Consider the following 17,385-nt stretch of genomic DNA (forward strand, 5'->3'; position numbering starts at 1 on the left):
GTTGGACTACATTGATAGATTATGCTTAAGCGGTATGTCATGCCTTAAACTGTGGTGCGAACAAGTGTTAATAGTCGTGAGTTGGAAGACTGAAGGGGTTATCTCAAAGTGCAGCGCTGATTGTTCTCCAAGCAGCTCGGCATGATGATTGAAATCAGGCAGGAGAGTAAAGTTGTCATCTTATATTTCAGTAAAATCAAGATCTATTTTATAGAGCCACTTCATAAGGAGCGTACAGGGTTGTGAAATTATGTTTTTTTAAGGCCAAACCACAATCCAAACAATTTCTAAACTCCCAGCCAAATAGTTTTGTTACCTTAACCAAACCAAACAAAAGCAGGAGAAAACGAACCAACATAAACAATGGTCTCACTTGCTACTCACAAAGGAACTGAACCAGCGTGCCTGACAAAGTGAAAAAAGACACACAATGTTGTCACACTGTACTTGAACCCAACTCCCCAGGACGAAGCACTCCCTTCCATTATTATGGGGCAAAAATGTTGAGATGAAATGGATTCATGTCATAACATTTTACATCATGTGCAAACAATTCTGCAAAATTCTTTTCCTTGTCAAGTAATTTTCTGCAATGTTCTACCTGCAAAGGACAAACTAATCCAAAACCAGTGTGTTGCAATGAAAAAAAACAGAAATATATCAGCAATACTGAGTTTTTTTTCATTAAATGCAGTTGTGCTTCAAAGCTAATTCTTTGCTCCAGACTGCAACTATTTGTATCTCACCAGGTACCTTGGGAGTAACCCGTGTCGGTCCTGATTTGCCAGGCTCTCACGATACCATCCAGATCCCTCATCCTGAAACACACACCGGCTTCTTTGTTTGCTTCAATCGAGGTTTGGGCTTTTTCTTTCCAACACAAGGGACCTGCGTTAGCACACACTCAAACGCATGCATGCTTAAGCCAAGTCATGATCTGGGACACGCATGTTCAAATCAACGGTAGATGTTTGCATATCTGCTCAAGCTGCACACACTTAACCACGTGTCTGCGCACCTAAGCTCACAAACCAGACTCTGTTTGAGGCAGATGCAGCAATCAGGCATAGATGACAAATTTCCAGTTTCATTGTAGTACGTTTAGCTTGCTACTTGAGCTGCAATTTCAGGGGAACGAGAGTTAAATCAAAGGAGACAAAATTAACTGAAATTAAATGATCATTAACTTCTAACTAAAACCGGACAAAAATGCCTTTCTGTTCAGTTTTTGTTTAACGAACAGCCAACAGAGTTTGCAATATCAAAGGCAAGTATGGTAAAAGGTGTCGTTCTCTAACGAACTGTGAAAGAAAGTTGAGTTGTTTGTCTTAGATCACAGTGATTTGCAACAAGCCAGCAGTATGTAGCCCCTGTATATGTCATCACGGCCATTAGGAGGTGCTGACATCTATCCGATTAGGATGACAAAGGCAGTGAGCATCTGTGTATGTATGTGTGTGTTGCTGCATCTGCATGGCAATGTAATTCACATCTGCTGTCCATTGTGTGCATGTGCTTGCATTAATGCCTTTTCTGTGTATGTGGATTTTAATTTTGCACACACGTGTTGTATGTGTATGCATAGCTAAGAGTGAATCTTTGTTCATCTTTCACATCTGTGTGTGTGTGTGTGTGTGTGAGAGAGAGAGAGAGAGGGAGAGAGAGAGAGGATGCAAGAGTTCATGCCTGCATGGTGTGCTGGTTGGCCGTCCTGCCTTGAGGGGAGATTAATGCCTGAGCGATGTTGTTGTCCAGAGAGCAGATACTCAGACAGCCGCTCACACATGATTAATTGTTTCCTTGTTGGGATTGGGACCAGTTGACTGTGGCTGAGCCAAGGCCTCCCACCCGGCATTTCCAGACTTGTGTGTGTGAAGCAGAGAGAAAAAGTGATGAAACACAAAGACACTAACGAGAGAAAGGGAATGTTATGTCCCACTTTACGGGTCTGTCTGTCATAGCACTATCTTTTTTAACATATGCAATTATTTTGAGATCAGCCGCGCGGTGAAATCTCAAGGTTTTCCTTTGAATGTGGTGAAAAGGATGAATGCCTTTGAGCAGTTGGATTTCTCCTGCAGCCATTTTATGAGCACTTGATCTGGTTCGTGCAATGCTAGAAGCTTTTAATGGACTTTTTCTTGCAAGTGTTTTCCTCTCTTGTTTACTTACAATGCAAACGCAGTGACATGTAATTAACCATGCTCCGGCAACATGATCCAACTCAAAGGATCCCTCTGAATCACAGCAGCACATTGATTTCTCGTAGTACTAAGTACTAAGCTTCATCTACTGTGATGTTGGGTTTCATGGGAATACATGAGTGAACCTGATGATTTATTAATTACAATTATCAGAGGCCTGATAATTCACTACAGATGATAATAACATCAAGTGTGCTTTATTGCTCTGGCGGAAAAAAAACCCTCTCTGCTGTCTAAATTGTTCCCCCTGTTGCTTTACACCAGTATGCTCTTAAGTGCAGCAGCACTGGTAGATGACTGAGCCTGTTTATTCAAATTTTGAAATTTTGAGAGGGGATAGGGCTAAAATCTTGGAGTAATAAAAGACAACAAATTCCCTAATTGCCAGGTATCGCGGGTGTATGGGAAAGAAACACAGCGGGTGGTGTCGCTAGACCAAGACGTCACGGTTAAAAACAAGCTGCCATCATTGCAGGGCCATTTGGCTCGATTGCACATTATGATGTAATGATGGTATGAGGAGGACTCGCATGCAACAGTGGTTTCCGTTACATTAGACCCTTAATCATCACAGCCATTATCCAACCTCTGTGTTAATAAAATGATAATACAATTTATGCTGAAGTTCAGTTCACTCTAAGGACTTCCAGAATCAGCAGATTGTTGATTTGTTCAAATTACACAACTCGTCGTCTTGTAGTCTTAAACTTATATTACTGTTCACACTATATGACTGATTGCCAGTGGAGGATCACACACGCCAAGATCTGAAGGTGATTAGGTCCCCTGACTGGTACCTAAAACCATGTTTTGTTGACGAAACACACATACAAAATGAGGTGCAACCACAAACAAAACATGAATTGATTATTTTGGAAGTTGTCTGAAGGAGGAAACAATGTGTTTGTGCTATGATGATTTATTCATAACACGTATGAAAAAAGAAAAGATAAAGAAAAATAGTTAAGGGAACGGGTAAGAGCAACCAGCCTGCAAGGATGTTCCGTGCCTCAGGGAAACTGAAGATGTCTTAAAGCTGTTTTTAATGAAAAAGTATCCGCCAGCTCATGTTGTGGTATGACGCACTGGCTTCATCTTCAGGATTCCTTTTCTCATGGGTGTTAACGAGAGAGCTACAGCCCATGAGAGAAAATACCCTAAGAACTTCAGACATTTGGCTTTTTTTGCCACCGGCAATGTCTCCGAGACTTGTCTTAGATGAGTCTTTCAGTTGTTCACACATAATGATCAAGTAGCAACTTTAGAGCAACAACTGCCTGCCATCGGTTTAGCTATGTGACTGGCAAGTCGAGCCTAAAACCGTGCGGTCTGAAAGTGCCCCTATGTTCCAGAGACAACAGGAGGTGTATTATAAGTGTGTGAAGTCTCTGTGGAAGATATTATTAAATAGATCCTTCAGGTCTATACATGACGGGGGAGAAGTTGATCTACGACCCTAACTTTGCTTCTCTTTTCTCTTTTGGGTTTATTGAGATGGAGAAAACTGAATTTAAAAAGGATTAATTCCTTTCTTTTTCTTCTGTGCCATGGACCCCAGAGGTCTTGGAAAGCATGGAGACTTAGTTGAAGGTTTCTGGTTCTGTTGTCAGATGCTGCAGCAGATCTGTGACCGACATTTTGATTTTCAGCTTGTGCAAATGCTTTTTTTTTTTTTTTTAATTTATTTTTCCATTTTTCAATTGGTAACAAAATCAACAGACAGATACAACAAACACAAAAACAAAAATGGGTGTGGGGGGGTCACTACTGTCTTACATATTGATACCATTTTGCCCATCTTACAACATATAGCTCTGTTTTGAGTCGTAAACTAGGTAATCTGTTCCATTAATCGTATTTCCTCAACAATATCACGCCATTGTCTCAGGTCAGGTGGGTCCGTTTTCAGCCAATTTCTTGTAATGGCTTTCTTAGCCGCAAGAGATAGAATCTTAACGATGTATATGTCTTCTTTGCTTATTACATCCCATAGTATCAGTCCAAGGTACATAACTCGTGGATCCTTAGGGATTTTATATCCCAAAGTTTTCTCCATGGCTGTTAGGATCCCATCCCAAAATGCTTGCATTTTTATACATGCCCAGAAAATGTGAGAGTGGTTGGCACTCAATTGCCCACACTGTCTCCAACAATATTGTCGTTCACCCAATTGTTTATTTTTAATTGTTGGAGTAATAAAAAATCGAATTAAATTTTTCCAACCATATTCCCTCCATCCTTTGGAGCTTGTTGACGTATGTTGGGTCTTATTCATGGAGTGCAAATGCTTTTACTGTTCTTTTTCATTTTAATTTATTTTTTATAATCTTTACCAAAATTTACCCAAATTAGTCATCTGCTTTTAGCAGCGAGCTGCCCTTTTTCTGGTGCCCGGGGAGCGGTTAGGGGGTTAAGGGGCCTTGCTCAGGAGCCCATAGTGGTTCACCTTGGTTGCCAACCCGGGGACTTGAACCTTGAGTCCTCCAGACCCAAGCCCATCTTTGAGAAATGTTTCCAGAGGTGATGGTAAAAATAGTCGCTCATATTACTTCTTAAAAGGATTTCTGTAATTTGGAGTCTGTCGGATTCAAACACCAAACACACCATAATACATAAACAGGTTTTTATTCAGTTACAATTATTGGCTTAAGAGCTATAAAAATAAGACTTGAGACAAAAGTATTGTAAATACTTTTATCTTGAAATGAACATTTGGTTTGGCCTCGACTCAGTTTGTTGCAAAAGTGTACTTCTGGTGTTATATAACTACATAGGTTACGTTCTCCCAAATGTTTTACACCTTTAAAAACACTTACCTGTCATGGTTTACGAGATGGATCATGTGATAGATTGCATGATGGAGACGGGGCCCTGGTAATCTGCACCGACTTCAAACCGAAGCCTTGTGTTTTCACAGGGACAGTGCTGAATTGAAACATGCCCATCTGTTTCTCTTTGTGTGCCAACGCGTCAGATCAGGTTAAAAGTCGGACAGATTTAAGTGACAGTGAGGCCAGGGCGTGATCCCGTACCGTCTGAATCATCCAGTGTCATGTTCACATGCTCGGATAAATTTATCCAAATTTTCAACCAGGCTGAGATGGCAATCGTAAAAACACATAGGGGTGTTAGAGCAAGGCATGAAATAAAATCCAGATTCTGTATCTTTTAGTTGTGTGTGTAACTAGGTGGAGTCAGATATTTCCATTTTAGATGTTCCCCTCGACCACAGCTATGAAACTTTGGGCCAAGAGCCTCACAGTACTACTCAGTCTTAAAGACCAAAGTGTTGTATAGTCTAAATAGGGGCAGTTAGTGCTCATTTCTTTCATTAAATGGCAATAAGTATTTTTGTGGCTTTAGTTTGGATAAATACCAACTCCCTATAGTGACAGAGCAGGGTCTGTGATGCTTGCATTATACTGCCTACATTAGTCATCATTCAGAAAGGCAATGAAAGAAATGCAAACCATGAATTAACTACTCTCAGAAACATGTTTTCTTGCAGAGAGCAAAATCAAAACTGGCACAGTCTTCACAATTTAAGGCAACAGCCAGACATCAGTTATTCTTTAGACATGTTTCAGGCTGTCAGCTTGGATCAGTTTCTGGCCCATCCAAATTGTACCCAGACGGACGAGTCTGAATTGATAAGAAAAGACACACGGAGTAGGTTTAAAAAACAAAAACAGATATTGCTTCATGTGTACAGGTGATTTCTTTTAAGGAGCTGTAATGATACATTGATGCCACCAGCTACAATGTCCAGTTTCGATACAACTCTGATTTAGTAGTTATCTAATGTGACAGTTAGTTAGGACACGTGTCTTAAATGATGCTGTCCGAAGAAGGTGACAATCCTCTGATATGACATACAAGTGCACCAGATACTATTTGATGTGTCTCATTTGTATCAACAACGGGATATGTCATATTTTTCTAACCACATTAAAATGAAACATTTCCAAGTTCAAACATCAAAAGTAATCATTGAATTTCTGTGTCCACAAGGCCCTTAAAAATAGCTGATATGTCCCACGAAAATAGCAAAAAAAGTAATATAAATCACTTAAACTAGTTAGTGTGAACTAATGTTTATGTTTATGTTCATGTTCTGGATCTCTGAAAAGCGTCTAGAGACATCTGTTGTATTAAACGCTATATAAATAAAATTGAATTGAATTGAATTGAATTGAATTGAATTGAATTGAATTGAATTGAATTGAATTGAATTGAATTGAATTGAATTGAATTGAACATAGGTAAAGTGTCTTTTGCGTCATTCAAGGTGCCACAAACAGTTAATGCATTTATGTGCACCGAGTATCTACGGGATGTTTACATGCAGAGATTGGCTCAACTTCAGCTGTGTTATCTGAGTGCACTAGTTTAGTCTAATTTCAGTCAGTTTAAGATATTTACATGCATTTTAAAACAATGATTTAAATCCTATGCAGTAATTTGATTTGTTTTCTCACACCATGCAGTGACAGCCCCACTGAAAGCTCGTACCGCACAGCCGGATTTCTCTCCCTGTCGCACCTTTTCTCTGTCTCACTGTGCTGTGTAAAACACAGAGACACACAAGAGTGTATCACCTCGGTTCCTAGAAACAGGTCGTAACAGGGGCAAAACAAGGGAGAAATAACCTCTGTGTTTATGGGCCAGGCAGCAACGCAGAGCACACCTCTTACTCACAGTGTTTGCATTATCTCACTGCAAAAAAAGGCCATGATTGTGATGCCACTGCTGTTCCCTTGCAGAAATCCACACAGGCAGGACAGTGGGACACAGAACCACATCAGGTTGTGATTACAGACAGATTGCACCCTTGTGTAATCTTTATTGACAGCAGCACTGTTGGAAGTAGCTTGCTGTTCTACGATGTTGGCTCATACTCATGCACACAGCTCATCTCCCCTCTGTTACTACCTCCCAGAACAGAACGTAGTACAACAAAAATGTCCCACTGTTCAACTCCAACATTACAGTAACACACACACGCACACACGCACACACAATGGGGCTGATTATCAGCATAAAATGTCTTCCTTTCAGACACCAAACATGACACTAATATATACAGCGTCACAAACAATGAATATCTGTGCAGAAAATCCCAATATGAAAGTGCTGTATGAAGGGGCGTTAAATGTGATACTAGGCCTCCTCTGTTTGGTCTTTGTGAACCACCAATGAGTAGCAGCAGTTCTTAAAGAAGGACAGTCTTTTATTTGGCACAAGCATGATATGACAGCTATGTTAAAGGAGCATGAGGCAGGATTTATGAAAAAAATTTGTATACGTTTTAAGTTTTCTAGTAAAAATGTCAGATGAAGTGTTCCAAACCAAAACAAATGAGCCCTCTAGTGTATCTCTCCTTTGCCTTGAACAGGCTGTGTGCTGCAAAATGTGCTGCAATTCCGGACCGGAATTTCCCGCGCTGTCCTGCGGATGTGACGTCAAATGACGCTGCATGCGCGTTCTCGGTGGCGCACGAGTAAACATTGGATACGCGTTTGAGTCATGGAGGCAGCTTCAACGTGAATTGGGACTGAAAACAGATGCTGACATGGCTCATTTCCTACTGACCAGGTAAGATAACATTGTAAGTCATATTTAGAGCTTGATTTGAAAATCACATGAGATTACACACGCGCTCCCGTGCCGGCTTCGCTGTTGGCTGCAGGAACCCCGACGGTCGTCGTGGCGCTAATTAATCATTTCTTATTCTTGCCTCATGCTCCTTTAAAGGAGATAAAGTCAAGTCCGGAGGGACATCAGTTGTGAACCGGTAATTTGCTGTTTTTCAAAACCTCTACCGCACACTACCAACCATGCACTGCTTTAAAGTTCCGTGTGAAGGAGCTAAATTAGCTTATTTTCCAGTATGGTGGAGCACAGTGGTTTTAACTATTATAAAGCTCCACGTTATAGCCTACGGCAGATGCCTTAAACCGGTACAATGCACCCTGCAGAGTTGGTCAGGGCACAGAGGGAGACACCCTCTCTACCATTAAGATTAGCCTTAAAACTTTTGTTTTTGATGAAGCTTATAGTTAGGACTGGCTACGGTGATTTTCAGCCATCCACTTAGTAATGTAGATATAGGCCTAGACTGCAAGGGATCTCCCATGATTCACTCAATCAATGATTCATTGCGGTGCCCAAGAACTCCCCAAACACAGCAAAATGTCATTTTTGTCTCGTCTGCTTTTGAAGGATTTAAAATGAAAAGTTATGATGTCGTGTAAACCATTTAGCTTTATTGGTGCTAACAGGTGGAGTTTGTCATAAATTCACAAAGTTAGAGTTCCTGTTTCCAGTCTTTGTGATAATCTAAACTAATCCTGTCATGGCTCTTACTCGGCATTTCATAGACTGGAATGTATCAGCAACACTCCATAAACGTATTTCCCTTTTTTTATCATTATTATTTATCTCAACACAAACTGGTGTAAGTTTTAAGTGTAAACAGACCTTCTGGTGTCCTGCTTTTCTATGGTATATTTTTTCCTCTATGATACATAAACCATACATAAAATTGACACCTTTTCTTTAAAATTTCGTCCATTAAAGGATTCAATCGTTTTTTGTTTTTTTTCTAAAAGAGTAATTTATTTTATATGTCTCTGATTACTGAAGACATAGACATTTTTCTATTTTATATTACAAATCACATCAATGACATAATTTAAGATGCGTATTCTTGGTTTCCTCTGATCCCATAAAGCATTCAAGACAGAACCGGATCATTATGATGGGAATACATGGAGCTGAAAGTGTGGCCTGTGGTCAGTGCATACTGGTAAATTGAGACATTTAGGGTAAAAAAAAGACTTGAAAGCCCAAGCCCCCCTTGACACCGATGGCTGTCCTAAAAGGGACCCTCAGTTGGGCCCTCAAGTCTTTTGATAGGGCACTCGCCAGCGTCCTTTGGGGCTGTTTCACCCCCAACAATAAACAGGCAGGCCTTTGTCACCATGAGAGGGGGGGTCCAGAGGGTTCCTCCTCGTTATTATTTTCTAAAGTAATTATACCTTATTATCTGTGTTTACTTTAGCGGGGGGTGTGAGTGTGCAGGTGTGGGCCACTCGGCAGTAGGCTGGCAGGCTCACTGATGAAGGCGCTCCTTAGTGGATTTTTTTTTTTCTTTAACTCTTACCCTGCAATCTTTACTTGGAGATTTTGGGGTTTTTTAGTAGTTGTATTGTAGTCCCAATGTTAATTTCAGCCCAACAAAAGAAATGCGCAATTAGGGTTATTATAGTGGCAGCTGCATGCCTCCTAGCTGTGCAGCGACAGCTTGGTGCTCGCCCGGCTCGCTGGTGAAGGGATGGAGAAGGGATGCAACGGTGAGAGCCGGGTCTGTAGCAGCAGGAGAGAGAGAGATGGAGCGGCCACAGTTGTCAGTGTGGAAGAGAGAGGAAAATATAGCCTGAGAGGCTGGTGTTTCTTCAGTGTAGACACAGCGGGGACTCTCGCCCACAGGCTTGTGGGCCTTGAGAACAATGGATCTGCCGTCTTCCAACATGAAGTGTTATGAAATAGTCCTCACCACAGCTCCACTGGCTGCTCTCTTGCATGTGGCCTTAAGACTGCGTGGGCTGAGAGAGAATGATTGCAAATAAGCGGATACTTTATTTTTCTTTTTTAGAAGAAGAATCTTGGCAGTCAAAAGGACAAGAATATTACATTTGGTAACCTAAAATACATTACAAAGTTACAGTACAAGGTTACCCTATTGGAATTTCTCTGTCTAAACTGATTAGGAAGATATACTCTACATTTTCTCTTAGAAAAAAACGAATTAAAAGTTTTAAAAAATGTACACTTCAATAGTATTGAAATATTCTAAATCTGGTTTTTATTCATTTTACCACTTTTAATTGCACAATGGTGCATCTTAAGTGAACCATGTCGCTCACAAAGTAATGACAACAAAAAAAGGAGCACTAATAAAGGAATACAACTTAGCAGTCTTTGCAGTGTTGAATATTGAGGGGCCATCGAGGCCCCTCAAACACAAGGGAGCAATCTTACGCTCTCAGCACAAACAGAAAAATGGTCACAAGTCCTCCTCTGTTGCTCTCACTTACCAATTTACTCACTTGACTGACTTTCCAGCCGTTAGAATAATCTTCTTGCTTGGGGCCCTTGGTTTCGCAGCATAAACAAATGTGAGCATCCTGCATCTCTGAATCTGAGCACTGTGAGTTCACTCAAATGTGAGACCTTGCTTTATTTCTTGCTGTAAGAAAATAGTTATTTTCTTCACTGATATGTACATCAGTGGCAGATGAAGCCCACTATCTGGACTTCAAACTTAAGGAGAGTTGTAGAGCTCCGATACACAGATGATTGAGATAATAACTAGTGGGAAGGCAAGGCAAGGCAAGGCAAGGCAAGGCAAGGCAAGGCAAGGCAAGGCAAGGCAAGGCAAGGCAGGTTTAGTTTCAGCACATTTTGGCAACATGGTGCTTTACATAATAAAAACGTGAAAAGTAAAGAGGAATTAAAAATACATTTTTAAAAAATGATGAGTTACAGTGTGGTGGTGATAAACAGGGATGTTGGATTCCCATGAAGGGAACAGAAGACTGACAGACTCTCATCAGCATGGTTTCAGTTTCTCACCCTTTAGATGTGTGAGACATGCACAGATGTCTACTTCCACCACTTCCAACCATGAATGGTAAATCAGTACAGCTTTAAAGTTAAGAATGCCTCTTTTTAAATCAAACTTAAGGAAATGCAGCAGTTTGTGGTGATGAATCAAAGCTACTTAGTAGCAGGAGGCAGTGATGCCAAAGCTGGTTGACATGCTGAATCATTAATATGCATCCATCCATCCATTTTCTATACTCGTTTAATCCTGTGCAGGGTCGTTGGGTAAATTATTAATAATTAAATAAAAATCCTCTTAAAATTGTTATTAAATGTTTAGAGAATACTGTTATGCTGAAAAGTATGCTGAAAACTGTAAATCACTAAGAATTGTGCCTTTTAAAAAAATTTGATCAGATTATCAGATTTGTAATGTTAAACACATTTAACTTTTCAATCATATACATATGAACAAAGACAAAGAAAACAGTGCTTTGTTTATTAAACTGTCAAGGAAGGACTTATTCTTATGAATAAAAGCACAAAAACTGGAACGCTGGTATTATTGCACCAGTAAACATCCAGTTATTTTACTGCTTCAAAAATGTATTGTTTTAATATAAGTAAATCAAAACAGACTTTTTTCTAGTAAAAAGTAAAACTATAAGTAGAATCCTAAGATATCACACTGCAAATAATCTTGTTTCAGGAGTTTCAATGCATGAAAAATATGACCATAAAATGATTCTGTAACCTACAGAACCAGCTTCAGCTGAGATATCTTGAAGCTGTTGTTTTCTGTTTGAAGTTAGACGGTTCTCTGATATTGTGGAGGAATTCTGGCCCTTTTTTCTTCTCAATATTGGCTCACTTCATTAGGCTTTGCAGACATTTGTTAATGCAGAGCTCTGTGAAGCTCCGTGGACTCTATTCCATCTCGCCTCATGTAGATTTGCTGATGGGATCATTGGCCTGCTGCAGAACCCAGTTTCAACCACGCTTTAGCTGTATGATAGATGGCCTCACATTTGACTCTAGAGCATCATGATATACAAACAAATTCAGTGACTTTAAAGTACTCATATCTTGCTGCAAGACAAGCCCATAACCTCTTCACCACCATGCTTGACGGTCGCTATGACATGTTTGGTTTTTAGCAAACACGGTGCATTATGACCAAACATCTTGACTGGATGCTCTTCCAGATGTCCTGTAGTTGTAGTAAAAGTGGCCTCATTAAGCTGGCATAAGATGCTGTTTTTGACTCCTCACATGCACAAGTCTTTCAGTTTAAAATGACAGATTATTTTATATTTACTACCTTTTCAAGTCTTCCCATATCACTGCAGCTCTGGGCTTTCAGTTGGTCATTATTTACTCCCTTCAACACCAAAAGGTACAGTTCGGACACAGCCTCAACTCCTGGACAGATTGCCACACATTGATTGAAAAAAGAAAAAAACATTTTATGTGGAAATTCATGGCTGAATAGGTGATTGCATTGCCCAAAAGTGAGGCTTTGAAGCAACACACACTCCTTATTTCAGTTGGGATGAGGTCCTTCTTCTGTAAACATTTGGTCACACCACTTTTAGTCCATGGTGACAGAACTAGTATATTTAAGTTAATCTATCCAGATCACTATTTTCCAAACAATCTGCTCTTTACCTGTATGTACACCAGTAAAATATAATTTCAGTCAAGTGTCCTTTCAGACAGCACATTTCCCACACAGGTCAAATTTGATTAATCCCTTTTTGATTATAAATCCTGACACAATAACACCAGCAGCTGCAAGTGTTGCCTGCACATCCTGTGATGGCTGTTGAGCCCTCTAGGAAACATCAAACATTCTATACGTGGGATGAACTCGTGGAGGTTGTCAGGGCAAGACAGAGTGAAACTCATTTTGAAATGTACACCACTTGTACGTTTACTCTACGATGGAATTATGTATGTATTTTTGTAATAATTCAAAGATTCATAAATCCATGACCAAACATGCTGCAGACAGAGCACCGGGTCATAAAGATCCCAGGTTTGACTGGCTCCACCCACCAGTGGATTCTAGCATGTGGTATGGAAAGTAGGATAAATGTCAGGCTGTACTTTTTACATAACTAATTTATACAATTTTAAAATATCTATCTAAAGAAAAAAAAAACATTACTGAACATGGGACTTTTTCATTGTTTAGTTACATCATATAAACCAATAATTTGTATAGCAGTAAAAATTTTTGATGTGCTTTTCTTTTTCATTATTCATTCTTGACTTAATTGTTTTTTGATTTTCTGAATTTTTTCCCAAAGTTTAAAGAATATGTATGTGAACATTTATGCAAAGGCACATGCTTTTGACGTCGAATTTTTGAAATTATTGTCCATACTCCATGTTAAAGCATAATCTTTAGGTAACTACATTTACTAAATCCACCACATCTCAAATAACTAAAAATATTACCCAAAACCACAGCACAGCTAAAAAAATTGCATGGAAATATGTTTTCAGAAAGCATTTTCAGACCATTTCCACCACTACAGGTGGAGAAGGGATATTGTTTTTGGGATGAAAACAGCCCTTGAAGCCTCAGTCTTACTGGCATCCATTTCACCTCATTAGGACCCGGGGACCAAGAGTCGACAAAACATAGAGAAATGATTTCGCTGGGGGAGTGTGGCGGGGATAAATTGGCCTCTGGTTCAGTACAAGAATCCCCGCTGTGCCAAACGGAAGAGAGGGGTCTGGCTGGCAGTAGGGGCAGGCCCAGGCATGGCAGGCCTCACGCTGAGACCCCCTCCCTGCCTCTGACAAACACTGCAGTTGATAATCTCTCCTTCAGGGACTCAGCCCAGCACTGTGGGGTTGAGAGGGAAGGGGGCTGTTATGCAGCCTTCTGCAGAGGAACCATCTCCATTTGTGTGTGGCACGCACAAGAGCACTTTCACACACTTGTTTGCATTGTGTATTTCTGCTGTGCACAGCTTATGTGCATCTTTATTTTCTTTTATCTACACTTGCGTACCTTTCTACCAGACTGACAGGTTAAATATACAACCATTATAAAACAATAACCGTTTCTTTAAAATATTTCATGCCTCTATTTAGGATCTGAACCTAGAAAAACAGCCAAATTTTATGTAGTCCAAAATTTGTCAGAGGGCACTTACAAGCCACACGTAGCTGTTGTCAGCAACTCTTATAATAGCAGTTTGTAGATATTTTAGCTAAATCCTTACTTATTTTCCATCCACACAAATCTGAACTATTGGATAAAGAGGGAACTAGATTGATACAAGAACAATTTCTAATGAGGCCCTCTCAAGCAAACTCAGGGACTATTCTGCACGTCAACTCAGAGGCAAGGCAACCTTGACGGCCCAAATTTAGAAAGTTTTTAATTAACACTCAAAAAAAAAAAAAAAAAAATCCAGCGTTAAAAGGTCAAGGACTAAACAAGCGGGATGCCACACAAAGGTGTGAAATAAATGCATACAATATGTAAATAACATACACTTATATTGCTGCTATTTAATCTTGTTCAGTATAACTAGCAGGTTAAAGAAAACACTCAAAAGGGACCGTTTCCTCCTTACATTTTACTTGCATGTATCTGTTTGGGTTTTTTTTTTGTTTTTTTACAAAATAAACAAATCAACATCCTTAAATGTCTTGTGTGGCAAGTGGTCGACCAGTAATATTCAAATAGCAAAGTCCATGTTGAATGTCTTTCGACACTGAAATGATCTGCAAGCCACTATGACGTCTCCATCTTGTAACCATGTTTTTCGAGCTCCGCTCTGCAGGAAGAGGAAAAATGGAAAGATCAAGTTAGTACAGATGATTACAGGTGGGTGGTTGAGGGACAAGTACCATCTGAGTAAAGATTAAAATTAAGAAACAACTTAATAGTAAAGTTATTGTAACGGACCCAAATAGAAAAATAGAAGTGAATTAAAGCTTGCTTAAATAAAAAGACGGAGCACCCTCACCTTTCATAAAACACCAGTTAAACTCTCACAATGTGTGCCTGTATCTATATGATGGACATTTACCTGAATGTAATCTAATTTCCTACTCAAAGCGGTGATAAAATGCTACATCAATTACGAGTATTAACCAGAGGTGTCAAGTAACGAAGTAAAATACTTCGTTACCTTACTTAAGTAGAAATTTTGGTTATCTATACTTCACTGGAGTAATTATTTTTCAGGCGACTTTTTACTTTTACCCCTTACATTTTCACGCAATTATCTGTACTTTTTACTCCTTACATTTTAAAAACAGCCTCGTTACTCTATTTCATTTCGGCCTTTAAAAAAAAACCTATCCAGTTAAATTGCTCCATCCGGATAGAGTGAATTTGGTTGTGGTTGTTTCAGATGTTCTTGTCCAGTTTTGTTCTTACATCCGTTCCCTCAGATTCCTGCAACTAAACTTGGATGTACATTCCAATAAAGGTTAGGATAAATGATAACATGCCTCTGAAGTTTGACTTTTTGCACCATTACAATACTTATAGGCAACTAGTCATCATATCTTCTGCTCTCTGAAACACATGTTAATGCTCAATAGTGCACATTTATGGTTCTTTAATACATTTGCATTACAGGACTGTCTCAGGAAATTAGAATATTGTGATAAAGTTCTTTATTTTCTGTAATGCAATTAAAAAAACAAAAATGTCATACATTCTGGATTCATTACAAATCAACTGAAATATTGCAAGCCTTTTATTATTTTAATATTGCTGATTATGGTTTACATATTAAGATTCCCAGAATATTAAAATGTTTTGAGATAGGATATTTGAGTTTTCTTAAGCTGTAAGCCATGATCAGCAATATTAAATTTAAATTATATTTCTCCCTTACATTACTTTTACACTTTAAGTAGTTTTTAAACCAGTACTTTTATACTTTTACTTGAGGAAAAAAACTTGAGTTGATACTTCAACTTCTACAGAAGTATTTTTAAACTCTAGTATCTATACTTCTACCTGAGTAATTAATGAATGTGAATACTTTTGACACCTCTGGTATTAACTATAAAAAGTTTTGTTCTTACAAAGTATTGGGGTTCAACTGGAGTTCAATAATAATAATAATAATAATAATAATAATAATAATAATATTAATAATAATATTCAGATAAATCCCAGATGCCACTGTGCGATTGTCCCAGTATATTTGACCACAGTTACCTGTATCTGTTCACCTGGCTGACTCACTCACCTCAGCTGGTTGGAGAAATCATCCTCCACGTTGTCGTCATCCCAGTTATCTTCCCAAACATGAGCATCCTCGTCTTCATCCAGCCCCGTCCAGTCTGCGGGGTTTAAAACATCACTTTTATTACAGATTCAGCTTTAAAATGAAAACATCAGACAAACCGTTCAGGTTAAAAGCAGCTCAAGTCTCTGCAAAACACAAACCACCAACAGACCTAAACTATAAACGCTGGGAAAACAGTAGAGGTACCACCACAAAGAGACATTATGGGTACATTATTTTTTAGACAATTACAATAAAAAAGCTAGATTAGTGGCCCAGCGTGAGCGGAATGGTGCTAAAGTAGCACACGAAGCTAAACCTGCTAGAGCTAAAGGCTGATTTATGGTTCCGCGTAACATCGACGCAGGCCCTACGGCGTAGGGGATGCCGTCGATTTAACGCAGAACCATAAATCACGCTTAGTCGGCTAGGCTAGCTGAGTCACTGTTGCAGGCCGGCGACCTCCTGAGCAACAATAAGGCTGAGACATAAAACAAACGCGTCGCATGGAGTGTGTGAGGCTTTACCCTCAGCGGGGAATTCTTCAAACTCGTCATCCTCCTCCAGTAAGCCCAGGTCCACGGTCTGTTTCTTGTCTGACATGTTAGCTCTAGCTGTTGTTGCTGCTGCTGGTAATGAGCGGGCGCGCTGTGATGACGTCAGCGCGGCTGCTGCTGCGCAGAGAACACGCAGGAGAAATTGATACTGATTTTAATTTATTTTGGAAGGATGTGTTGTTCGGTGTTTTTGACCATGTAACAGTTAGAACAAAGCCAAAAGAAACATTTATTATTAATTTGTTGATTATCTTCGCAAAATTCCACATCCACAAATCCAAATTCTTACACAAAAAACCCTCTTTTTTTTACTTTTCATTGTGAATTAAAACAGTATCTGGACTCTATTAAGTTTTCTACTAATTTAAAAGCAATCAAAACCATAAATGTATGTAAATGTTTTGGCTTTCTGTTATAATTTCATCCCCCCTGGCTGGTTATAATGTGTTGTGCTTTTTGTTTTGTTTTTTATTTGAGTTATACTCTTTATATGTTATAATTCAACGTGAAATTGCATAACGTGAAGTTTTGTTATCATTGCACTGTTTGCAAATGTTAAATAAATAAATAAAAAAAAACACGCAGGAGAACATTAAATCCCTTAATTAACACCAAACAAAGTATAACATCAACCGATATATAAGAGAAGTTTTTTTTTAAAGACGAATACTGTATTTACATTTTATTTTTATTTTTTTCTTCATTTACTTGTTTTTTTTTCTTTTTCATATTTTATTTATTCAC

General features: G+C 39.1%; 1 protein-coding gene across 1 annotated transcript; it reads right to left on the reverse strand.

The window, feature by feature from the left end:
• Nucleotides 1–14,188: 14,188 nt before the first annotated feature.
• Nucleotides 14,189–16,750, reverse strand: sem1 (SEM1 26S proteasome subunit). The gene is made up of 3 exons (XM_061741902.1): nt 16,612–16,750; nt 16,046–16,139; nt 14,189–14,611 (listed from the first exon to the last, which is right to left on the reverse strand). The coding sequence occupies exons 1-3, from the start codon at nt 16,685–16,687 to the stop codon at nt 14,569–14,571; spliced, it is 213 nt and encodes a 70-aa protein (XP_061597886.1). The 5' UTR covers nt 16,688–16,750; the 3' UTR covers nt 14,189–14,568.
• Nucleotides 16,751–17,385: the final 635 nt, after the last annotated feature.

The sequence above is a fragment of the Cololabis saira genome, chromosome 15 (assembly GCF_033807715.1).
Source record: "Cololabis saira isolate AMF1-May2022 chromosome 15, fColSai1.1, whole genome shotgun sequence".
NCBI lineage: Eukaryota > Metazoa > Chordata > Actinopteri > Beloniformes > Belonidae > Cololabis > Cololabis saira.